Genomic DNA, 24,513 nt, shown 5'->3' with positions numbered 1-24,513 from the left:
AAAAGGCACCAGAGTTCAGCTGCAGACTAGGAACAACAAAAAGTCTGGAATACAACAAAACGAAACATCAGGAGATTCCTAGGTGTTCAGAAAGCAAAAGGAGGCCGGGCGCGGTGGCTCAAGCCTGTAATCCCAGCACTTTGGGAGGCCGAGACGGGCGGATCACGAGGTCAGGAGATCGAGACCATCCTGGCTAATACGGTGAAACCCCGTCTCTACTAAAAAATACAAAAAACCAGCCGGGCGACGAGGCGGGCACCTGTTGTAGTCCCAGCTTCTCGGGAGGCTGAGACAGGAGAATGGCGTCAACCCGGGAGGCGGAGCTTGCAGTGAGCTGAGAGCCGGCCACTGCACTCCAGCCTGGGCGGCAGAGCAAGACTCCGTCTCAAAAAAAAAAAAAAAAAAGAAAGAAAGCAAAAGGAGAGTTACCATTCCAAAGGATGAGGAAGCCCAGTAATCTCCCACAATCCCAACTGCTACCTCTCCAAGAGCTCCCTAGCTACCTGTCATACACAAGGTCTGGGAATACTTGCTAAAAGAATGAACAAAGAACAAGGCGCGCACAACAGTATGATGGTTTTGTAGCAGAAGCAGCCTCCTAAGCCACATTTGGGTAGCAGTATTGTTGACAGCAGGAATGGCCAGAATTATTCAGCTCAGAGGGCTTTTCCAATGTGAGTAGGTAAGCAGATTATTTTGCATTGGCTTAATATTTTTAGTTACTTGTTCCTTAAATTAGATCACGGGCCATATGGAAAACCCAGGCGGGCTTAATTGAGCCTGCTGCCTGCTCAAGACTGATCAGGTGGAACTCACTTCAAGGGTGACAGGGGCTCAGTAACTGGCTGGTACAAATGGAACTAATGGCATGTGCACCAACATGAAGTCCCCAACTGCAGCCCCAGGTCTATAGAGCTTCAACAACTTTATTGGCCAAATGCTTCTTCCTATGTTTACAACTTAGTGTGAGCCTGCTCACTGGCTTCTCCTTCTAAGCCCCTAAGGGGGCAGTGAACTTTGGTGCAGGCCTGGATATGGGGCAGGGGGTAATGAGTGAGTAGAAACCTGCTGATGCTCCACAATTGGACAACAGGACAGAAAATCTTCTACTTCTTATTGCCAAAAACTGCAGAAAGACACGAACAGGATGGAGACAGGACCCAGAGTGCATCTCTGCCACTGGTCCCAGTTTCCAGTTTCTGGTGCCTCTAACAGAGTATACCCTTTGTCTTCTTGCTTCAGGGATTGGGTGATGCTATGTCAGCCTACGCATTTTGCAGAAGTACATAGGGCCAAAATTGGCCATGAGGTTTGGTATTACCAGTTCGCCAACCTGGCAGGATGAGAAGAAACAAAATGTGTCCATGAAAAGCCTTCGGAAGTGAGTCAGATCTTCCACCTGCACCTGGATACTGTATTGATTGGCCAGGAGTTCAATGGCACCTTGCACCACATACTCGTTCTGTAAGTGTGAGAGTGAGCAGGTGGAATAGACAACATGGCCTCCTGGTTTGGTGGCAAGGAGTCCAGCCCTGAAACCAGAAACAGACAGAAGCAGTGACTAGTGAGCTTCCCAGCAGTAGAAGAGCAACATAAGGAGCTGCAAACATGGATAAGGGAAGGCTACTATGGGATGGGTAGCTGGTTAGACAGCCTCTCAAGTCCCTTCCACAATGACACTGCCTGAAAAGCCATTCTCAAGGCAGATAGCAACCCAACCTTACTCCATGAGCTCTTCACTAGGAAGTCTCCTTACAAGGACCCCCTGATCTCTGTTTATGGACCAAATTGCTATGCTGGCTATGGAATGAGCCCTTACCCTAGTAGTTATTTATTTATTTATTTATTTTTGAGACGGAGTCTCGCTCTGTCGCCCAGGCTGGAGTGCCGTGACCGGATCTCAGCTCACTGCAAGCTCCGCCTCCCGGGTTCACGCCCTTCTCCTGCCTCAGCCTCCCGGGTAGCTGGGACTACAGGCGCCCGCCACCTCACTCGGCTAGTTTTTTGTATTTTTTAGTAGAGACGGGGTTTCACCATATTAGCCAGGATGGTCTCGATCTCCTGACCTCGTGATCCACCCGCCTCGGCCTCCCAAAGTGCTGGGATTACAGGCTTGAGCCACCGTGCCTGGCCCCTAGTAGTTATTTTTCAAACATATGCTACTCACTGGTACTGAGGATGAAATAGCATGAGTGAATCTGTGCAGCCCACTCTAGTATATATGTCCTACTAGATAGGGTTGTTTTTGTTTTTGTTTTTTGAGACAGAGTCTTGCTCTGTTACCCAGGCTGGAGTGCAGTGGTGCAATCTCAGCTCACTGCAGCCTCCACCTCCTAGGTTCAAGTGATTCTCCTCCCTCAGCCCCCTGAGTAGCTGGGACTACAGGTGTGCATCGCCACACCCAGCTAATTCAGATAGGGTTTTCATGTTCCAGAGATGATCCCATGATTTCTGTCTCCTCTAGGCAGATCTCCAGCCATAAGATTCCTGTGTGGGTTATGGTCTTGGTAAGAGTTTCCAGTCCCCCAGTCTCCCAGGTGACCAGACTCCCAGAGCACTCTGGCACAAAGTCCTGAGTTTAAAAATCTGTCACTCACGCAAGTAGCTGCATTTGCAGCACAGGCAATATCTGTCGCTCCTTCTTCCTTGACCGCTTAAAGATGTTGTTCTCCTCCTCATGAAGGGAGTGGCGGTCTGTGGTACAGGGCACATCCACCAGCACCTACCCATAGTGTTAAAGGGTAAAGTATTAAAGATCCTTATAGGCTTCTCTTCCTTAGGCCAGAGATGTTTTAGGCCCCTGGCCCAAGTTTGTGAAATATTCCCTCTGCCCATCCCTCCTTTGCAGAGTACTTGACAAAGTTCTTCATTTTAACTTGGTAGACAATTGTGAAATAATGACTGGGAAAATAGTATATCTGGGAATATTCATGGCTGGTCAAAAACCCAAAATTAACACATAAACAACTATAATTTGTTTTTTTTTTTTTTAATTTTTAGAGACAAATATTGCTCTGTTGCCCAGACTGGAGTACAGTGATGTGATTATAGATCACTGCAGCCTCAAACTCCCTGGGATCAAGCAGTCCTCCCACCTCAGCCTCCTGAGTAGCTGGGGCGACAGATGCAAACCACCACTCTAGACTAATTGACTAATAATATATATATACACATACACATATTTTTTTTTTGAGATGGAGTCTTGCTCTGCTCTGTCGCCCAGGCTGGAGGGCAGTGGTGCAATCTTGGCTCATTGCAAGCTCCACCTCCTGGGTTTACGCCATTCTCCTGCCTCAGCCTCCCAAGCAGCTGGGACTACAGGCACCCACCACCATGCCCGGTTAATTTTTTGTAGTTTTAGTAGAGACAGGGTTTCACCGTGCTAGCCAGGATGGTCTCAATCTCCTGACCTCATGATCCGCCCGTCTCGGCCTCCCAAAGTGCTGGGATTACAGGCTTGAGCCACCGTGCCCGGCCTAATTTTTGTATTTTTGTATTTTTGTAGAGACAGCATTTTGCTATGTTGCCAAGGCTAACTATAATTCTCTAAACAGTACACTTATGATTTGGTCATTTCTGTATTATACTCCAATAGGAAAGTTATTATAGTCTGGACATAATGAGAGTGAGATCCCACCTGTACAAAAAAATTTTTTTTAATTAGCCAGGCATGGTGGTGGCATGCACCTGTAGTCCCAACTACAAAAAATTTAAAAATTAGCCAGGTGTGGTGGCATGCACCTATAGTCCCAGCTACTCAAGTGGCTCAAATGAAAGGAATACTTGATCCCAGGAGGTTGAGGATGTGGTAAGCCGAGATTGTGCCACTGCACTTTAGCCTGGGAGATACAGTAAGACTTTGTCTCAAAAAATAAATAAATAAAATAAAGTTATTAGAAAATTATGACAGGAGGGCCGGGTGCAGTGGCTCAAGCCTTTAATCCCAGCACTTTGGGAGGCCAAGACGGGCGGATCACGAGGTCAGGAGATCGAGACCATCCTGGCTAACATGGTGAAACCCCGTCTCTACTAAAAAATACAAAAAACTAGCCGGTCGAGGTGGCGGGCGCCTGTAGTCCCAGCTACTTGGGAGGCTGAGGCAGGAGAATGGCGTAAACCTGGGAGGCGGAGCTTGCAGTGAGCTGAGATCCGGTCACGGCACTCCAGCCTGGGTGACAGAGCGAGACTCTGTCTCAAAAAAAAAAAAAAAGAAAAGAAAATTATGACAGGAGGCTGGGCACAGTGGCACACATCTGTAATCCCAGCACTTTGGGAGGCCGAGGTGGGTGGATCACCTGAGGTCAGGAGTTTGAGACCAGCCTGGCCAACATGGCGAAACCCTGCCTCTACTCAAAATACAAAAATTAGCCAGGCATGGTGGCACATGCCTATAATCCCAGGTACTCAGGAGGCGAAGGCAGGAGAATCGCTTGAACTTGGGAGGCAGAGGTTGCAGTGAGCCGAGATTGTGCCACTGCACTCCAGCCTGGGCACCAAAGCGAGACTCCGTCTCAAAAAAAAAAAAAAAAAATTAGCCAGGCGTGGTGGGAGCACTCTTGTAGTCCCAGCTACTACTCAGGAGGCTGAGGTGGGAGCATTGCTTGAACCTGGGGGGTGGAGGTTGCAGTAAGCCAAGATCACACCACTGCACTCTAGCCTTGGCGACAAAGCAAGACTTTGCCTCAAAAAAAAAAAAAAGAAGCTTACGATAGGACACAAAAATAACCACAAAACTTAAAAGGAAACAAGACTCCTTGAGCAAGTCAGCAGAAACAGAATCCAGTAAAACTAAATTCCCAGTTTATTTGTTTGTTTGTTTTTGGGATGGAGTCTCGTTCTGTCACCCAGGCTGGAGTGCAATGGCGCGATCTCAGCTCACTGCAACCTCCAACTCCTGGGTTCAAGCGATTCTCCCACCTCAGCCTCCTAAGTAGCTGGGACTATAGGTGCACAATACCACACTCGGCTAATTTTCGTATTTTTCTAGTAGAGACGGGGTTTCACCATGTTGGCCAGGTTGGTCTCAAAATCTTGACCTCAGGTGATCCACCCGCCTCAGCCTCCTAAGGTGCTGGGATTACAGGCATGAGCCATCATGCCTGACCGACCCCAGTTTGTTTTCTCAATGAGACTAGCCAATTGCAGGAGTGAGAAAGGGAGAAAGAGCAGGAGTGAGATGGGGAGAAAGTGTAGATGAAGTTCCATCTGTAATTGATTGTCAACAATAGTTTTGATATAGGAATTATCCAATGTAGAATTAAAATATTAATATAAACCTTCCTAGATAACAAAAGAAGTTAAAAGAAAAACAAAACAGCAAGGACAGAGACCCCACAGTGAAAGAAACATGGTAAATAAACACAGTAAAATAATTTGACAGGGGTCAGGCGTAGTGGCTCACACCTGTAATTCCAGCACTTTGGGAGGCTGAGGCAAGCAGACCACGAGGTCAAGAGATCAAGACCATCCTAGCCAACATGGTGAAACCCCATCTCTACTACAAATACAAAAATTAGCTGGGCGTGGTGGCGCGCACCTGTAGTCCCAGATACTCAGGTGGCTGAGGCAGGAGAATCGCTTAAACCCAGGAGGCAGAGGTTGCAGTGAGCCAAGATCGTACCACTGCACTCCAGTCTGGCAACGGAGTGAGACTCCATTTCAAAAAAAAATTAGGCCGGGAGCAGTGGCTCACGCCTACAATCCCAGCACTTTGGGAGGCCGAGGCAGGCGAATCACCCGAGGTCAGGAATTCGAGACCAGCCTGACCAACATGGGGAAACCCTGTCTCTACTCAAAATATAAAAATTAGCCTGGCATGGTGGCAGGCACCTGTAATCCCAGCTACTCAGGAGGCTGAGGCAGGAGAATCGCTTGAACCCGGGAGGTTGAGGTTGCAGTGAGCCAAGATTGTGCCACTGCACCCAGCCTGGGTGACACAGCGAGACTCCATCTCAAAATAAATAAATAAATACAAAAATTAGCCAGGCATGGTGGCGGGTGCCTGTAATCCCAGCTACTTGGGAGGCTGAGGCACAAGAATTGCTTGAACCCTGAATGTGGAGGTTGCAGTGAGCCAAGATGGGGCCACTGAACTCCAACTTGGGTAACAGAGTGAGACTCTGTCTCAAAAAATAAATAAATAAAATAATAATAATTTGACAGAGCTGAGATCAAAATCATCAATGGTATCAATTGCTTAAGTCAGCAATGAAAAGAATAAAATGTATAGATTGGCTCACAAAGCAAAACCTGTCTATGCAGCATGTAAGAGATACACCTAAAAGGAAATGTCCTAAATACAAAGGGATGAGCAAAGGTACAGCTGCAATGTTAAAAAAAAAAAAAAAAAAAAAGCTGTAGGAGTTTCCCCGACCCAAAAAGGAGGATATGTCTATAGACTCTTTCCTTACTCCTTCTCAGTGTCCTGAGTCATGGCCAGAACTCTTAGGAAGATGGCTACAAGATATACTTAGGACCGCTGGACTCCTGAGCCCCTGATGCAGAGAAAGAGCAGAGCTATATAATTTCAAGGGGACTATAAATCAATGGCAATATATCTGAATATCTTGGTTCTAATATATCTAATACTGCTTCAGTAGTGTCAACAGTGGAAAATGTTCATTTTGAGAGGCCAAGGCGGGCAGATTGCTTTAGCCCAGGAGTTCGAGAACTGCCTGGGCAATATGACAAAACCCCGTCTCTACAAAAAATACCAGAAAAATTAGCTGGGCTTGCTGGCACGTGCTTGTAGTCCCAGCTACTTGGGAGGATGAGGCAGGAAAACTGCTTGAGCCCAGGGAGCAGAGGTTGCAGTGAGCCGAGATTGTGCCATTGCACTCCAGCCTGGGCAATGGGAGTGAAACCCTGTTTCAAAAATAAAAAAAAAATGTTGATCTCAGTCACAGAAGAAAGAAAAGGAAGTTGTACTGTTGCACTACACTTAGGAAACATTTAGGGAGGGTAGTCAAATCACTCCACATCAATATGGCACGTGCATCTTCACATCAGGCACTGGCAATGGATGTCAATCATAACCAGTCCTGCCAGGATGGTGCTCCCACTGAATCTCAGCCCTGGGCAAGTGTCTAACAAATATTATTTGTATTAATATCAATTTGTATACTATTGTATTATAAGGGAAGATAGAAACATGTTCAAATAAACATCATATTATTTGAAATAGAGCTCACAAAAAAAAGAAAGTTGTGAGTTGGGGGGAAGGGTTAGTGTCTTCCATGAACATGCAGAGCTCTGAGGTCCTGTCCCTTCTCCAGCTGACGGACAAGTGGAGCCGGGAGAAGGATGGAGTTACCAAGAGTATGTAGAGCCCTGAGGTAGTATTCTTCTTTGCATCTAAAGTGCTTAACGCAGCTGGGCATGGTGGCTCACACCTGTAATCCTAATGCTTTGGGAGGCTGAGGCAGGAGGATCACTTGAACTCAGGAATTCGAGACCAGCTTGGACAACATAGTGAGACCTCATCTCTACAAAAAGTTAAAAAATTAGCCAGGCATGGTGCACGTACCTGTAGTCTCAACTACTTGGGAGGTTGAGGTAGGAGGATCCCTTAAGCCCAGAAAGTCAAGACTGAAGTGAGCCATGATTGCATCACTGCATTCTAGCCCCAGCAAGACCTTGTCTCAAATAAATAAATAAAAGTACTTAACAGTTGCCTACCACAGCAGAGTATATTGCACACAACTAGTTTTTTTGTTTTGTTTTGTTTTGTTTTTGAGACAAAGTCTCACTCTTGTACCCCAGGCTGGAGTGCAATGGTGTGATCTCAGCTCACCGCAATCTCCGCCTCCTGGGTTCAAGCAATTCTCCTGCCTCGGCCTCCCGAGTAGCTGGGATTACAGGTGCCTGCCACCACACCCGGCTAATTTTGTATTTCTAGTAGAGATGGGGTTTCACCATGTTGGCCAGGCTGGTCTCGAACTCCTGACCTCAGGTGATCCACCCACCTCAGCCTCCCAAAGTGCTGGGATTACAGTCATGAGCCACCGTGCCCGGTCACAACTAGTTTTTCAACAAACAAATTAACAAAGACATCTTCAAACATCAAAGCTGTCAAGTGAAAGAGCAGGTCACTCATTCTATATTGTTCCAAAATAAGTAGCTAGGATTAATGAATGAAAATAATAATTATAATAATGGTAAGGATTGTGATGATTATAATACTAGTGAATGCTTTCTATATTCCAGACATTGTGCCAAATGCATTCTTATTTAATTTTCACCTACAGGACAGGCACTATACTATTACCCTCATTTTACAGATGAAGAAGCTGAAGTTTAACTGAAAGTTAAGTAACTCACTGAAACTTCTCTGGCTGATAAGTAATGGAACCAGGTCTAATCCAAGGAGTCTGATTCCAGAATCCTTGCCCTCACCCATATACTATGCAATCTACAGATTGCAGTAAGAGGCAGAACTTTCTAACATTGTAAGTGTTCAACAACAGAATCTCAGTGTGCACCCATCAATGGATGTGTTTAAGCATAGGCTGAAAAATGATGATGGCTCCTGCTTGCCTAATTTTCACCGCCAGGTACTATACTAAATGCTTTCCCTGGATACTCACTGAATCTGCACAATAATCCTAAGTGGTAGGATTACCCTGTTTCACAAACGAAGAGGCTGAAGTTCAGCAAGATCAACAGTTTGCCTAAGGTTAGTAAGTAGCACCCCTGTAATGTAGCAATTGGTTAGGCTGACAAGAGAGGTCATGCTCTCTCCACCACGTTCCGCTGCTCTCATATCAAGAAAAATGAATAGGCCAGGCGCAGTGGCTCACGCCTGCAATCCCAGCACTTTGGGAGGCTGAGGCGAGTAGATCACTTGAGGTCAGGTGTTCGAGGCCAGTCTGACCAACATGGTGAAACCCTGTCTCTATTTAAAAAAAACAAAATTAGCCAGGCGTGGCGGCACACACCTGTAATCCCAGCTGCTTGGAAGGCTGAGGCAGGAGAACCGAACTTTGAACTGAGGTTTGAACCAGGGAGGCAGAGGTTGCAGTGAGCCAAGATTGCACCACTGCACTTCAGCCTGGGCAACAAGAGCAAAACTGTCTCAAAGAAAAAGAAAAAAATGAGTAGGGGATTCCTATACAGGCAGAAAGCAAGTCTCAAGCCTATCCAAGATTCCATAAGCCTTGGTCTTTCTTTCAGTTTCTTAGAGTGGTTGAGGCAGAATGGTGAGAACTAGACAGATTGGGTAAATCAGGTGACAACACAGAGACAACAGCTATATATTTTATATATTTTTAGAAATATGTGTTCTAAACAAATATTTTTAGAATATGCCATTTAAAATAAAATAAATAACTTGAAAACATGAAGAGACTGGCCTGGCACAATGGCTCACATCTATAATCCCAGCACTTTGGGAGGCTGAGGTGGGGGGACTGCTCAAGCCCAGGAGTTCGAGGCCAGCCTGGGCAACATAGTGAGACCCCGTCTCTACAAAAAATCATTTGCTGGGCATGATGGCACACTCCTCTAGTCCCAGCTACTCGGGAAACAGAGGCAGAAGAACCCCTTGAGCCCAGGAGGTTGAGGCTGCAGTGAGCTGTGTTCACACCACTGTACTCCAGCCTGGGTGACAAAGTGAAAACTTGTCACTCAAAAAAAAAAAATTTAAAAGTAAATATGGAGACTTTCAACATGATTCATAATAAGAGATTGTAAATTAGATACCATCCATTTGGCAAAAAAATTAAGTTTGATAGCATCAATGTTGGCAGGATGTGGGAAATCAGTACTCATTCCTTATCAGTAGGAGTGAAACTGGTTTAACCTCCACAGAGATTTAGCAATCTCTATCAAAATCTTAAATTGATATAAACTGTTATTCAACAACTACCCTTCAAAAATGTCAACAAAATTAAAAAAGGACTTAACCCCAGGACACATTATTAAATGAAAAAAATACAAAGTTCAGAAGAGTGAGTACAATATAATATACTACCGGCCAGGCGCAGTGGCTCACGCCTGTAATCCCAGCACTTTGGGAGGCCGAGGCGGGTGGATCATGAGGTCTGGAGTTCAAGACCAGCCTGGACAAGATGGTGAAGCCCCGTCTCTACTAAAAAAAAAAAAAAAAAAAAAATTAGCCGGGCATGGTGGTGGGTGCTTGTAATCCCAGCTACTCAGGAGGCTGAGGCAGAGAATTGCTTGAACCCGGGAGGCGGAGGTTGCAGTGAGCAGAGATCGCACCATTGCACTCCAGCCTGGGCAACAAAAGTGAAACTCCTTCTCAAAAAAAAAAAAAAAAAAAAAAAAAAAAGAAACAATCGTTATCTATAGGGTGGGGAAGTAGGGGGCTACAGGCCAGAAGAGAGAAACTCATTTTTCACTGGATACTCTTTTGTGCCTTCTGAATTTTGTACCATGTGCTGTAATAACATTCAAAAATAAATAAATGAGTTTATTCATACTCATCTTCGTGAGGCTTTCTGAGCAACCAAGTGACTTGAGAAATAAAGTAAGCCTAATAACTTTTTTCCCCACTCAAATAGGTTCAAATTCTTTTTTGCTGCCAACTGTCTTTAATGGAGATAATAACCAGTCATCTAAGCTGATTTTTCTTTTGGTCAAATCACCGATGTAGAACTGGCTGGTCCAGAAACAGCTCTACATACTCAAACATAGGGGCTGGATCCTAACCCCTCAGGCCCTGGAGCCAGGATGGGGAGGCCGCATTAAGCTGGATGCATGTCCTAAATCAAGAATCACTCACCCGGTCATAGGTGTCCCCCTCCAGTTCTCCCCATTTCCTGCCATCCCATGAGGTAACTCGAACTCGATTTTTATCCCTGATCTCTTGAGGCACATAGCTGTGAAGGATCTTCTGTAGTCTGGCTACTCGGGAAGTGGAGAGATCATTGGCAGCAAGATTGCCTGTGGAAATAAAGATACTTCAGAGGCCATGGCCGAGTGAAACATTCCACCAACAATGGCACTAATGGAGTCAGACCAATTCTCAGGCAGTCCCAGCCAACACAAACCCCAGCATCAGGAACATTTATTATGTGCATGGCACAGCATCAGTCATTCTGGAGTGGGGTTGCAATGGCAAACACCTACATGGGCCAGAAAGTTATTTAAGTCAATGAATAAAGCAGACCAAGTAAGACTCCTTTCCTTTCTCCTTTCCTGTCCCCTCTCCCCTTTCTCCCCCTCTCTTTCCCCTTTTCCCTTTTCCTTTCTTATCCCCATTCCTTTCCTCTTTCTCCTCTCCTTTCCCCTTTTCCTTTCCTTTCTCCTCCCCTTTTCCCCCTCCGCTTTCCTCCCTTTCCTTTCTTTCCTTTCCTTTCTCTCCTTTTCTTTTCTTTCTCTCTCTCTCTTTCCTTTTTCTTTTTTTTTTTTGAGACAGTCTCATTCTGTCGCCCAGGCTGGAGTTCAGTGGCACAATCTCGGCTAACTGCAACCTCCACCTCCTGGGTTCAAGCGATTATCGTGCCTCAGCCTCCCGAGTAGCTGGGACCATGGGTGTGTGCCACTTCACCTGGCTAATTTTTGCATTTTTAGTAGAGACAGGGTTTCATCATGTTGGCCAGACTGGTCTTGAACTCCTTACCTCAGGTGATCCCACCTGCCTTGGCCTCCCAAAGTGCTAGGATTACGGGTGTGAGCCATTGCACCCAGCCACATTCTTTTTTTTTTTTTTTTTTTTAAAGACAGGGTCTCTGAGTATGGGCATAGTGGCTCACGCCTCTCATCCCAGCACTTTGGGAGGAGGCCAAGGTAGGTAGGTGAATTGCTTCAGCCCAGGAGTTCAAGGCCAGCCTGGGCAACATAGCAATACCTCATTTCTACAAAAATAAAAATGTATTTAAATAATTTTTTAAAAAGAGACTGGAAGGCCGGGCGCGGTGGCTCACGCCTGTAATCCCAGCACTTTGGGAGGCCAAGGCAGGCAGATCACAAGGTACGGAGATCGAGACCATCATGGCTAACATAGTGAAACCCATCTCTATTAAAAATACAAAAAATTCGCTGGGCATGGTGGCGGGTGTCTGTAGTCCCAGCTACTCGGGTGGCTGAGGCAGGAGAATGGTGTGAACCCAAGAGGCAGAGCTTGCAGCCAAGATCGCACCACTGCACTCCAGCCTGGGCGACAGAGCGAGACTGTTTAAAAAAAAAAAAAAAAAAAAGACTGGGTCTCATTATGTTGCCCAGGTGGGTCTTGAATTCCTGGCCTCAAGCAATTCTCCCACCTCAGCCTCCCAAAGTGCTGGGATAATGGGTATGGGCCACCATGCCCAGCAAAGAATATTTATTTCTAAAATATGCTCTCCCAGTATTCTGGAAACCTATGGCTCTCTTCATCTTTGGTAGATAATACTACAGTGGATTTACCCAAAATTATTCTCCTCTTCCCCCTTAGGAATAGAACCCCAATTTTTTGGAAGGGAAAAATTGCCCCAGAAGACTACATTTCTCAACCTTTCTTTAGTTTCACTCTTGTTGCCCAGGCTAGAGTGCAATGGCGTGATCTCGGTTTACAGTGACCTCCACCTCCTGGGTTCAAGCGATTCTCCTGCCTCAGCCTCCCGAGTAGCTGGGGTTACAGGCATGTGCCACCATGCCAGCCAATTTTGTATTTTTCGTAGAGACGGGGTTTCTCCATGTTGGTCAGATTGGTCTTGAACTCCTGACCTCAGGTGATCTGCCTGCCTCGGCCTCCCAAACTGCTTGGATTACAGGTGTGAGCCAGCAGACCCGGCCAAGCCTTTCTTTCACAACTAAATATGACTATATGACTAACTTTTGGTCATAGTTGTAGGCAGAAGTATTGGATAAGAATTCTGGGAAGATATTTTTAAAAAGCTGACATAATTGGGAGATGAAATGAGTCTCTTTTGCCCAATCCTTTCCTCTTGACTAAAATATGGATGTGAAGGCTGGACCTCCAGCAGTCATTTTGGACCATGAGGCCTTGTCTTAGAGCTTTACTAGTTATATATCTTCTCCCTCTTAAAGGGAGGGAGGCTAAGGCTAACACCAGCAACAAAATACATTGCAAAAGGAAAAAGGGAGCTTAAGTCCCTGATGATTGTGGAGCCTCCATACCTGGAGTGCCTATATCTCAGCTTCTCTTATGTAAGAGATAAATTAATGTTTCCTCTTTAAGCTAATTAGTTAGGTTTTCTATCAAATGCAACCAAACCTAATTCTGATTTACCATCTACCTTTCATTTTCTCTTTATTGATAGACATGAGTTCAAGAAATATCTCACTTTGCTTAGTGCTACTATGAGAAAAATATTGCAAGTTTGATGATAAATGACAGTTGATACCTGGCCTCTGAGTCAAAGAGCAACAAGGGAGGGTGCAAGAATGCGAGATGCGAGTGTCCACCTTATCTAATGGGAGTGGTCACTACTATGAACCAGCTTAGTAATAGCACAAATAAATGTCTCCTCTTTTTTTATTTTAATGGAGACGAGCTCTCACTATGTTGCCCAGGATAATCTCGAACTCCTGGACTCAAGTATTCCACCTGCCTCAGCCTCCTAGCTTGTGCTGGGATTACAGGCGTGAGTCACCGCCCCCCGGCCAATGTCTCCATTTTTGAGGGCACTCAAAGAAGTAAAAATTGTATTCTCTGCTCTAGAGGAATTTGCAGAAGGATATGAACTGAGAAAAAGAAAGATGGGTTCCAGTTCTGGCTCTACCTCTAATTCTTGTATTATTTATTTAATCTCCACAGAACTCAATTTCTCCCTCCACAAAATATGAGGGCTAGACTAAGTAAACCCTAACTTTCCTTCTTATACAAATACTGTGATCCCGTCTTCCTCGAATCAAGAGTCGTCATTTGGATGAGGAGCTGGGATGAAGGTGAGGTGCTGATAGTTAAGCACACCTTAGAAGAACAACTCTCAATTACTTCTTCTTTGCCCTTCTTCCTCCTCCTAGTTCAAGTTCCTCCTCCTCCAAGTAATGCTACCCTTACTCATCTCCCTTCTAATGGATTCCCACAGCATTCAGTCAGATCAGAATTGTCCAGCACATTGGCTGGGCTCTCTTGCATTGGATTCATTAAGCCCATGACCCATCTTTTCTTCTCTCCCTCTGGACTTACAGAAAATGTGATACCTGTCTGAATCAACCAATGCCTATCATAAGGCTGGATGCTGACTCAAACTGTGCAAGCTGGCTGACAAGAGCTGGAAAACAAGGGTCTAGGCCCAACAGAAAGGCTTGGGCACAGGGCAAGAGAAGCCTGGCTGAGCTCCACTGCACTCCAACTTGGGTAGAAAAGCGAAACTTCGTCTCAAAAAAAAAAAAGTGCACAAGGCCTTGGCTGGGCTACTTTACTGAGACAAATAAGATGTGGGCCTATCCCCAAGGAATCTACCTTTTTTTTTTTTTTTTGAGATGGAGTCTCACTCTGTCGCCCAGGCTGGAGTGCAGTGGCCAGATCTCAGCTCACCGCAAGCTCTGCCTCCCAGGTTTAGGCCATTCTCCTGCCTCAGCCTCCCGAGTAGCTGGGACTACAGGCGCCCGCCACCTCGCCCGGCTAGTTTTTTGTATTTTTTAGTAGAGACGGGGTTTCACCGTGTTAGCCTTCAGGACGGTCTCGATCTCCTGACCTCGTGATCCACCCGTCTCGGCCTCCCAAAGTGCTGGGATTACAGGCTTGAGCCACCGCGCCCGGCCCCTTTTTTTTTTTTTTTTTTTTTTGAGACAGAGTTTTCTTCTTGTTGCCCAAGCTGGAGTGCAATGGAGCAATCTCGGCTCACTGCAACCTCCATCTCCCAGGTTCAAGCGATTCTCCTGCCTTAGCCTCTTGAGTGGCTGGGATTAGCCTGCTACCAGGCCCGGCTAATTTTTTGTATTTTAAATAGAAACGGGGTTTCACCATGTTAGCCAGGCTGGTCTTGAACTCCTGACCTCAGGTGATCCACCCGCGTCAGCCTTCCAAAGTGCTGGAATTATATGCGTGAGTCACCATGCCCGGCCAGAATCCATCATCTTTAAGAGGGAGAAGATATAACTAGTAAAGCCCTAAGGCAAGGGTAATGTTGCAAGGGCGATACCCATGCTGTGGGAACACAGGAGACAGGCATCATTTCTGAACCGGCCACCAGAAGTCATAAGGAAAGATGTCCAAGAAGTGGCACACTTGAGCTGAGGCTTGAAAGTCAAAAGGATGGCTGGGCATGGTGGCTCACACCTGTAATCCGAGCATTTTGGGAGGCCAAGGTGGGCGGATCACGTCAGGAGGTTGAGACCATCCTCGCTAACACAGTGAAACCCTGTCTCTACTAAAAGTACAAAAACAAATTAGCCAGGCATACTGGCGGGTGCCTGTAGTCCTAGCTACTCAGGAGGCTGAGGCAGGAGAATGGCGTGAACCCGGGAGGCAGAGCTTGCAGTGAGCCAAGGTCGTGCCAGCCTGGGCAACAGAGTGAGACTCCGTTTCAAAAAAAAAAAGAAAGTCAAAAGAATTTGGACAGCCAAGGGTGAAGGAATTCCAGGGAGAAAATTTAACAAGAGCAAAGGCAACAGAGAGTAGCAGAGTAAGATTAAAGCACATAAAGCCTGGAAGAGTGACATATAAAACATGTAAATGGTGACTGCAGGCAGATCTTATCATTTTAGCTGGTAGGCTAAAGAAATGGGCTTAATCTTTGAGGAAAAGTAAACAGATGAAGAGGAGTGTGTGTCATGTGGTCAACTGATCAGAGCCCTACTTTAATCTGACTTCAGAGAACTTGTTCAGCAATCTTTCTTGACCAATTGACAGAGAAAGAGAGGAACTAATGAAAAAATATACAAGCTTAGCAAGTAAGTACTACCCTCCACTCTGACTTTGGGACTAGAGAACCTACCATATTCTTTTTGTGTGTGTGTGAGGGACAGGGTTTCACTCTGTCACCAAGGTTGGAGTGCAGTGGCACGATCTCGGCTCATTGTAACCTCCACTTCCCAGGTTCAAGCAATTCTCCTGCCTCAGCTTCCTGAGTAGTTGGTATTACATGCGTGCACCATCACACCTGGCTAATTTATATATTTTTAGTAGAGACAGGGTTTTACCATGTTGACCAGGCCGGTCTGGAACACCAGGTGATCTGCCTGCCTCGGCCTCCCAAAGTGCTGGGATTACAGATGTGAGCCACTGCACCCAGCTGAACTTACCATATTCAATGTACCTGGGACTAGGTGAGGTAGGGAGTTCTCTCTGCCCAACACACCAGCACCCCGACTTACGGCAACAGCCAGTCTGAAGCAACGCTAGTGTCTTTCCCCCAGGAGCTGCACACAGGTCAAGCACAATGTCCCCAGGCTGCAGGCCAAGGGCCAGGACAGGCAGCAAGGAGGCAGCATCCATCAGGTAGTAGTCCATGACACCCAGGCTGCCAGGTCTGGAAAAGAGGAGACCACTTTATTGTTAAATTCCAGGTCAGGACACCCACTGGGAGTCAAGGCCACCAAGTCCATGCCCTCTGGGGCCTGAGCTCCAATCAGCAAAAATTCATTTCTCAGACCCACACTTACTTATTCACTTATTCATTCATCTATACAGGAGCCAGAATTTTTATTTATTTATTTATTTATTTATTGACCGAGTTTCACTTTTGTTGCCCAGGCTGGAGTGCAGTGGCACGATCTCGGCACACTGCAACCTCTGCCTCCCAGTTTCAAGTGATTCTCCTGTCTCAGCCTCCCGAGTAGCTGGGATTACAGGTGCCCGCCACCATGCCTGGCTAATTTTTTTTTTTTTTTTTTTTTGAGATGCAGTCTCTCTCTGTTGCCCAGCCTGGAGTGCAGTGGAGCAATGTTGGCTCACTGCAACCTCTGCCTCCCAGATTCAAGTGATTCTCCTGCCTCAGCCTCCCGAGTAGCTGGGATTACAGGCATGTACCACCACACCCAGCTAATTTTTTGTATTTTTTAGTAGAGACGGGGTTTCACCATTTTGGTCAGGCTGGTCTTGAACTCCTAATCTCGGATGATCTGCCTGATTTGGCCTCCTAAAGTGCTGGGATTACAGGTGTGAGCCACTGTGCCTGGCCAATTACTGTTTTTAAATAGCTGTCTTCCTCACTAAACTGGAAGCTCTATGAGGGCTTGTGCATCAAGGCACTTGAATGCCTAGTATTTGGTAGACAATTTTTTTTTTTTTTTTTTGAGATACAGTCTCACTCTGTCACCCAGGCTGGAGTACAGTGGCATGATCTCAGCTCACTGTAATCTCCACCTCCTGAGTTCAAGCAATTCTCCTGCCTCAGCCTCCCAAGTAGCTGGGACTACAGGTGCACACCACCATACCCAGCTAATTTTTTTTTTTTTTTTGAGACAGAATCTCACTCTGTCACCCAGGCTGGAGTGCAGTGGCATGATCTCAGCTCACTGCAAGCTCCACCTCCCGGGTTCACGCCATTCTCCTGCCTCAGCCTCCCGAGTAGCTGGGACTACAGGCGCACGCTGCTACGCCTGGCTAATTTTTTGTACTTTTAGTAGAGACAGGGTTTCGCTGTGTTAGCCAGGATGGTTTTGATCTCCTGATCTCGTGATCCGCCCGCCTCGGCCTCCCAAAGTTCTGGGATTACAGGCATGAGCCACTGTGCCCAGCCACCCAGCTATTTTTTTGTATTTTAGTAGAGACAGGGTTTCACCGTGTTGCCCAGGCTGGTCTCGAACTCCTGAGCTCAGGCAATCTGCCCGCCTTGGCCTCCCAAAGTGCTAGGATTAGAGGCGTGAGCCACCGCGCCCAGTCAATATTTTTAAATAAATAAATCAGTCTTTCAAAATTTATTCTTTTCAAAAAATAAATCAGTCTTTTTGAAAGTCCGATAAAGTCTTTCAAAAAGTTGTAGGGTATCGATTCCCATACCCTACAACTAACATTGAGCTCTCCTTAATTGTTAAAGCAGAATTCAGCATTTGATTCCGCAGTCTTTTCTCAAGCAACTTCGTCTACATGAGGATTGAATCAAGAAAACTGGAAGTTCTTTCTTTTTCCCAGTCTAATACCAAGTTTGTGCCCCTATGCCAGCCCTATTTCCTAGGAAAGTCCCATTACCTCTTTGCTACCATGAAGTTACTTTTCCTATTCACTTTGATGGGTGGCTGTGAGGACAAAATGAGAAGACTGCTGTGAATAACACACATTTCACCTTGAGAGGGCCCAGTGAGTGGTCATGTAAAAGGTGACTATTTTCTACCAGAGGCACAGAGCAGAGTGGGTTCAAAGTGCAGGTTCTGGGTCTAAATATTAGCCACATCACTTAACATCTGAGGGACCTAAAGCAAGTAAGAATCTTAACTTCTGTGTACCTCAGTTTCCCCAAATGTAAAAGAGGAGCAATAATAACTACTTCATAAGGCTGTTGACAGAACAAAAAGAGATAACATATATATAGCACCTCAAAAAATGCCTAGTCTGTATAAACATGCCATAAATATTAGCAATATCATGGTCCTTATTACAGAGAGTAGACGCTGAGTCTCATCATATCTACTTCCAGCAGGCACTCAGGACTGCTTGTCACAGCTCCAGATCCTACCTGGCAGGAGGGAAGCGACTGACATCCCCTCTGGCAAAAGTGAAGCATCGAAGGTTCGGACTGCAGGCCCAGGAGGCAGGGGATGGGGCTGCAGATTCGCCACCCTCAGACTGCAGTTCCCAGTGGGAGATGGCTTTATTCACAAAGTCCTTGGCACTCAGCTGCTCCAGCTTAGCATTTACATGATCCCAGGCAGCAAAGTTATTGACCAGTGCACCATACTTCTGCTCTGAGAGGAGACTGACACGGATTGATGGCCAAAGATCTCCAAACTGCACACTGTAAGTCATGTCAAAATACTGCAAAGCCAGTCGAACGGCAGGGAATTTGGGCTCTGTGGCAGCCTAAAAGAGAGAAGACAGGCTTATTGGTTTTCCCAGTCTTGCCTCTACCCCCTACTACCTGACCCCACCTCAGAGTCTAGGGGCAACTTGGATCCAGCTAGTGCCCACTCCTGGTTTTGCATCCTGCCTGCCTGCCAGAGAAGTGTGAGAGGGAACAGTAGCAGAGGGTGGGCCTTCCCATCCTAGGGTTGTCTGATAAAGATGTAACTCTCATGGTACTGTGTGGGGGTCATCAAGGAGGGAGACCTTGGAGTAAGAGGAACTTAGAAGAATGGGAGATCAGGAGAGGACTCTTGAGGAAAGCCTGCAGAAGATTAGGAGAAACTATAGAGGCTCTGGGAAGCTTTGAACTTAAAAGCAAAAGACCCTTTTCTTCTGAACAGTCCTATTTAGAAAGTACTTTCATGTCTTCTAGCTTATGTGAGCACTACAACTCATAGCTCAGTAAGATACAAAAATAAATAAATAACGTTTCAATGTGATGAAGAGATGTGGGTAACTTACCTAGCGTCATGCAGTGACCAGCACCATAATGCTTAGAATCAGAGGGTTGAAGGTCATGGTGGGAGAGTTCCCAGACCCCAGAAAGGTAGGACAAGGAGGGCACACAGAATCTTGAGGTGTGAACCAAAACAGGGACTTGTAGGATGACTGCTATGGGGGTAGCAGGGGACAAGAGGACAAGAGCGAGGAGGCAGAGTACAAGAGAAATGAAGACTTCAGATGAGGAGTCCACAAGTTGGTCCTGATTGCTGCAGCTGGGATGCTTGTTATAGCTGGCAATCTTGTTACTATCTATGCCTTGCTCTGGCCTAGATTTTTGGTCTGGTCAGAACTTTTGCTCTGGCCTTCATTTCTTGTTATGGTGAGGACTCTCACTCTGACTGTGACTTTTGCCCTTGCTGGGACTCTTGCTCTGGCCTTGACCTTTGCTATGTTGGGGACTCTTGCTCCAGTTCCGACTTTTGCCATCATAGACTCTTGCTCTTGCCCTGACCTCTGCTAATTTGGGGACTCTCACCGTGGCGCTCATTTATGCTAAGCTGGGGACTCTCACTCTGGCCCTGACTTGTGTTTTGTTGAGGACTACTGCTCCGGCCCCAGCTTCTGCTAGGATAGGGACTCCTTTTCTGGCTCGGACTTCTGCTCAAATGATGGCTCTTGCTTCGGCTCTGACTTCTGTCATGATGGGGACTCTTGCTTTGGCTCCGGCTTTGGCTTTGGTGGGAACTCCTGCTCTCACTGTCACTACTCTGGCATTCCCTAATAATAGTCGAACTACAGCCGGGATTGGTGTTACAGCTGGAATCCTTGGATGAAGTCAAAGGGCAGCTGTAGGGGATCTGCAGGGGCTCTTTGCAAGGGCCTTGAGAGGCCACAGGGTAGATATGGAGGCCACAGGGGACAGTATCAGGGTAGGCCCGGACTCGGGGGACAATGGGTAAACTTTGAGGATCAAAGGGTGTTCTCAAAGGGATAAAAGAATAGATATGGGTAGAACAAGGAGGCATCACAGGCTGACGACGAGGTTGGGGTGGGCCCCTAGGAGTGCTATAGGTGTCACACAGCGGCACAATGGGAGGGGGGCCTTTCGAATGACTGAGGGAGCCAGACAGTGGGCAGGGATGGGGGGTGGAGGGAACCACAGAGTATATATGGGTATTGCAGGGGGGCCCTATGGAGGGCCCATGGGGGCTGCTCTGAGCATAACTATTGGGCGAGACAGGATCACAAGGAAGGCAGAGGGGAAGAGAAGTGGGGACAACCATTTTGAGGGTTCTACAGACCACAGTCGGTAAGGCAGTCCCTGGGGGAAGTTCTTTGGGGCTGGAATTTGAAGGAGTTGTGATGTATGGCTCTATACAAGAAGGACCAGAGAGGCAGGAGGGAGGTGAGGGAGAGGTGCGGGCCTTAGTGGGCTTGGGCTGGCTAGAAGGGGTGTGCTGGGGAGTGTTGACTAGGGAGAGACATTTGTGGGGCGTACGTGACTGTCTTAACTCTGGGGACTTAGGGGACTTCGGCTGGGGGGAAACTGGGGTGGGAAGAGGGGGTTCATTATAGCTTCTGCGGGGAAGTGACTGGGGTGGAGATATAAACTGGTTGCCCAGCGGTGAAGGGAAGGAAAGGACAGAATGAGGACCATGGGGACGAGATAGTTCCTGGGAACAGGGGGGACCAGAAATTGTGGTGCCCGGAGTTAGGATGAGGTAAGAGTTCCCACTTGGCTCCCAGGAGAGAAGGGACTCAAAGCAAGCCTTCCTGGGAGTCTGGGACTGGGGTGACCAAGGAGAATCAGTACTCCCAGGGCGCAGGCGGACGGCATAGCAAGGACTCCCAGGGGTAGGCATGTAGGCCTCTGAAGAAAGATGGGAGTAATGATAAGAGCCCTCCTGAGGTGACCTGGGAAAGCCAGGCCTACCTGCCTGAGAAGAGAGTGGGGAGCCACAACAATTTTTCTCAAGGGGCAGGTCAAGCTGTGGTTTGGGTTCACAAGAGTCTAGAGGCTTAAGGCTGCCACGGTAAAAGCTGCCAGTAGGTGGGGAAGATGCTGGGGAGAGAAGGGGGTCATTATAACTTCTCCCTGAGGACCAGTGAGAGGGCAGAGAGATCATCAGCCCAGTTTCCAAAACTCTGTGAGAAAGGGTTGGGGAGTCCATAGGACTAGTTTCCACTGGCCGGGGAGCAAGAGGAGGTGAAATCGTGAGGCAAGTTCCCGGGGTCCTACGTGTAGGAGGAGGCGAAATCATGGGTCCAGTTTCCAAGGGTACACGAGTGAGCTGAGGGGAGGTCACTGGGCTCGTTCCCGGGGACTGATGAGCAAGGGGAAAGGAGGTTGCCGGGCTGGTTCCAAAAGCTGAAGGGCATCTGCTGGAGTAACAGAGATTAGTGCGCTGGTCAAAGTACGCGCCTTGAAGACAGGCACGCCGCATTCTCGAGGGATTCATCCAGCTGCAATAAGGGGTCCGCTGACAGAGAGGGGGTGACCCCGGAATGCTGAACTGCTCAAAATAAGGGCTGGAGAGTGGGGAACCCGAGTAGCAGGGCTCGCGGCAGTAGGTCCTTTCCAGGAGTGGGGAAGAGGACTCAAAAGAACATCTCCCTGAGTGCGAGGAAGGTTGTGGGGGTGGAAGAGATGGTGGAGGCCGCGAGGGAATCGGCTGGGGTGGGTAGGGGGTCGTGCCAGTCATAGAAGAAATTCCAGGGCTTCCAGGGAGGCAAGAAAAAGGGTCTCTGGAGAAGCAGGGAGATTCCAGAGGATGAGAGGATTCGTTGCACCTTTTGCCAGGGTTTGGGCCGGCAGTATGGGCAGGGTGGTCGCTGTAACCTTTCCCCGTCGCCAGAGGCAGTTCCAGGTTGAGGAAGGGGCTGAATCCTTTCCTGCAAGGCGGCGGAGACCCAGGAGTGCAGGGAAGGTCGCTATGGTATTTTCCGAGGGGTGAGGGTGACCGGACTGGAAAAATCAATGAGGAAAGGAGGAGAAGTCGGGGCGGGGGGGAAGAATGGGCAAGGGAAAAGGGGAGGGGAGGGAGGGAAGTAAAAGGGGTAGTGGGGGACAGAAAGGTATGGGGACACAGCTGAGGAACAAGAGACCCTGACATCACTAAAAGAATGAAGGCGAAGGTGATGACGCAACTTAGAGGGGCGGAGTCAGGAGACTGCAGACGTAACAAGTGGAAGAAACGAACGCTCGGGACAGCAAGAGTGAGGACAGAGGCGGTGACGGAACAGACGTGAGAGGGAGGTGCCTCCGGATGCTCAGATAAGCACTTAGGAAAGACGCGTAGGCGTTCTCGAGGGCCGGGAAATGGAAGGACTGGAGAACCTTCCACCCTCACTTTTCCCTCCTGCGCCCCCAGCCGGACCTTACCCATTTCTTCTTATGTCGATGTCTACGCGGGACCGTCGCGAAGTCCACACGCTTCAGCAGCTCCCGGACACCCCTCAGTGTCAGCGCAGCCATGTCGGCGTGCGCCACTGGGTAATTCCGACCGGAACCGCAGCGGGAGACTCGCGTGTTCCGGGGAGTTGGTGAGCGCCACCCGGCGGGACACTAGCGAAAAAGGGGGAAGGAAATACATCCGACGTTCTCCCAGGACTCCGCGCGCCTCTACAGACTCCGCCCCGCCAGGGATCCCCTGAAGGCTGCTGGAAAAAGAGCAACCTGGCACCCGGAGTGATGACTCTTCCTGGATGCTTGGAGCAGTGCGAGGGACTCCAAAGAAGCCCCTAGCCCACTTGGGGGATCAGGGAGGATTAGGAGCTGGTGGTTGAGTACCGAAAGAGTTAGCTAGGCGAAAAGGGAAGGGAAGGGCCTCCTAGGCCGAAATTGCATGGAGGAAGTCCTTAGGTAGAGGAAAATGAGACCAGACTTGTAGGCAGAAGCAGATTTGCAGTGAAATGAATGAAGCTTAAGTTTCAGGACCTATCATTTGCACGCCCCCTTTCAAGGACCTGTACCTAATTTGTATTATTATTATTTTTTTTCTTGAGAGGGAGTCTCCCTCTGTCGCCCAGGCTGGAGTGCAGTAGCACGATCACAGCTCTCTGCAACCCTCGCCTCCTGGGTTCAAGCGATTCTCCTGCTTCAGCCTCCCAAGGAGCTGGGATTACAGGTGCGCACCACCACACCCGCTAATTTGTGTATTTTTAGTAGAGACGGGGTTTCACCATGTTGGCCAGGCTGGTCCCGAACTCCTGACCTCAAGTGATCCACCTGCCTTGGCCTCCCAAAGTGCTGGGATTACAGGCGTAAGCCACAGTGTCCGGCCAAGTTTTGTATATATATATATATATTTTTTTTTAACTATGGCTTCTCAAATTCTGGAAGCGTTAGGCCCCACAACATTTGACATCACTGGATCCAGTGGAGAGGAGGGACATGATCAGAAACTGTGTTTTTAAATGATCATTCAACAGCCAATTATCAGGGTGGGTAGGAGTGAGGCAGGGAGATCAAAAAGCAGGGAGATTGGCTGGGATTACAGACATTGTTACCAGAGAGAGGGTTCTTGGATCTCTCACAAGAAAGAATTCAGGGCGAGTACGCAATGCAAAGTGAGAGCAAGTTTATTAAAGTAAAAGAATAAAAGAATGGATGTTCCATAGATAGAGCAGCCCCAAAGGGCTGCTGGTTGCCCCATTTTTATGGTTATTTCTTGATGGTACCCTAAACAAGGGGTTATTCACACCTCCTCTTTTTAAGAGGAAGTCTGGCTCTGGCGCCAAGGCTGGAGTGCAGTGGCTTGATGTGATCTCGGCTCACTGCAAGATCCGCCTCGCCGGTTCACGCCATTCTCCTGCCTTAGCCTCCCAATAGCTGGGACTACAGGCGCCCGCCACCTCGCCCAGCTAATTTTTTGTATTTTTGGTAGAAACGGGGTTTCATCCTGTTAGCCAGGAGGGTCTCGATCTCCTGACCTCGTGATCTACCTGCCTGGGCCTCACCAAAGTGCTGGGATTACAGGTGTGAGCCACCGTGCCTGACCGCCTCCTCGTTTTAGACCACATAGGGTAACTTCCTAATGTTGCCATATAAACTGTCATGGCGCTGGTGGGAGTGCAGCCGTGAGGATGACCAGAGGTTACTCTCGTAGCCATTTTGGTTTTGGTGGGTTTTGGCGGACTCTTTTACTGCAACCAGTTGT

The 24,513-nt window shown here is 47.8% G+C and overlaps 2 protein-coding genes across 3 annotated transcripts; both read right to left on the bottom strand.

Annotated features, from left to right (window-relative positions):
* Positions 1–910: 910 nt before the first annotated feature.
* NSUN4 (NOP2/Sun RNA methyltransferase 4) lies at positions 911–23,244 on the bottom strand. 2 transcript variants are annotated; one of them, XM_010363026.2, is made up of 6 exons: positions 22,737–23,244; positions 18,525–18,868; positions 16,225–16,379; positions 10,742–10,902; positions 2,598–2,722; positions 911–1,532 (listed from the first exon to the last, which is right to left on the bottom strand). In XM_010363026.2, the coding sequence occupies exons 1-6, from the start codon at positions 22,827–22,829 to the stop codon at positions 1,256–1,258; spliced, it is 1,155 nt and encodes a 384-aa protein (XP_010361328.1). In that variant the 5' UTR covers positions 22,830–23,244; the 3' UTR covers positions 911–1,255. The 2 variants fall into 2 exon arrangements, with proteins under 2 accessions (XP_010361328.1, XP_010361329.1); XM_010363027.1 differs by lacking the exon at positions 22,737–23,244 and adding an exon at positions 21,777–22,459.
* LOC115892165 (sperm head and tail associated protein-like) lies at positions 19,840–21,798 on the bottom strand. The gene has a single exon (XM_030912909.1). The coding sequence runs from the start codon at positions 21,796–21,798 to the stop codon at positions 19,840–19,842; it is 1,959 nt and encodes a 652-aa protein (XP_030768769.1).
* Positions 23,245–24,513: the final 1,269 nt, after the last annotated feature.

The sequence above is a fragment of the Rhinopithecus roxellana genome, chromosome 12, assembly GCF_007565055.1.
Source record: "Rhinopithecus roxellana isolate Shanxi Qingling chromosome 12, ASM756505v1, whole genome shotgun sequence".
NCBI classification, from domain to species: domain Eukaryota; kingdom Metazoa; phylum Chordata; class Mammalia; order Primates; family Cercopithecidae; genus Rhinopithecus; species Rhinopithecus roxellana.
The sequence above is the reverse complement of the archived record's forward strand: the minus strand, read 5'-3'. Positions and strand labels throughout refer to the sequence as shown.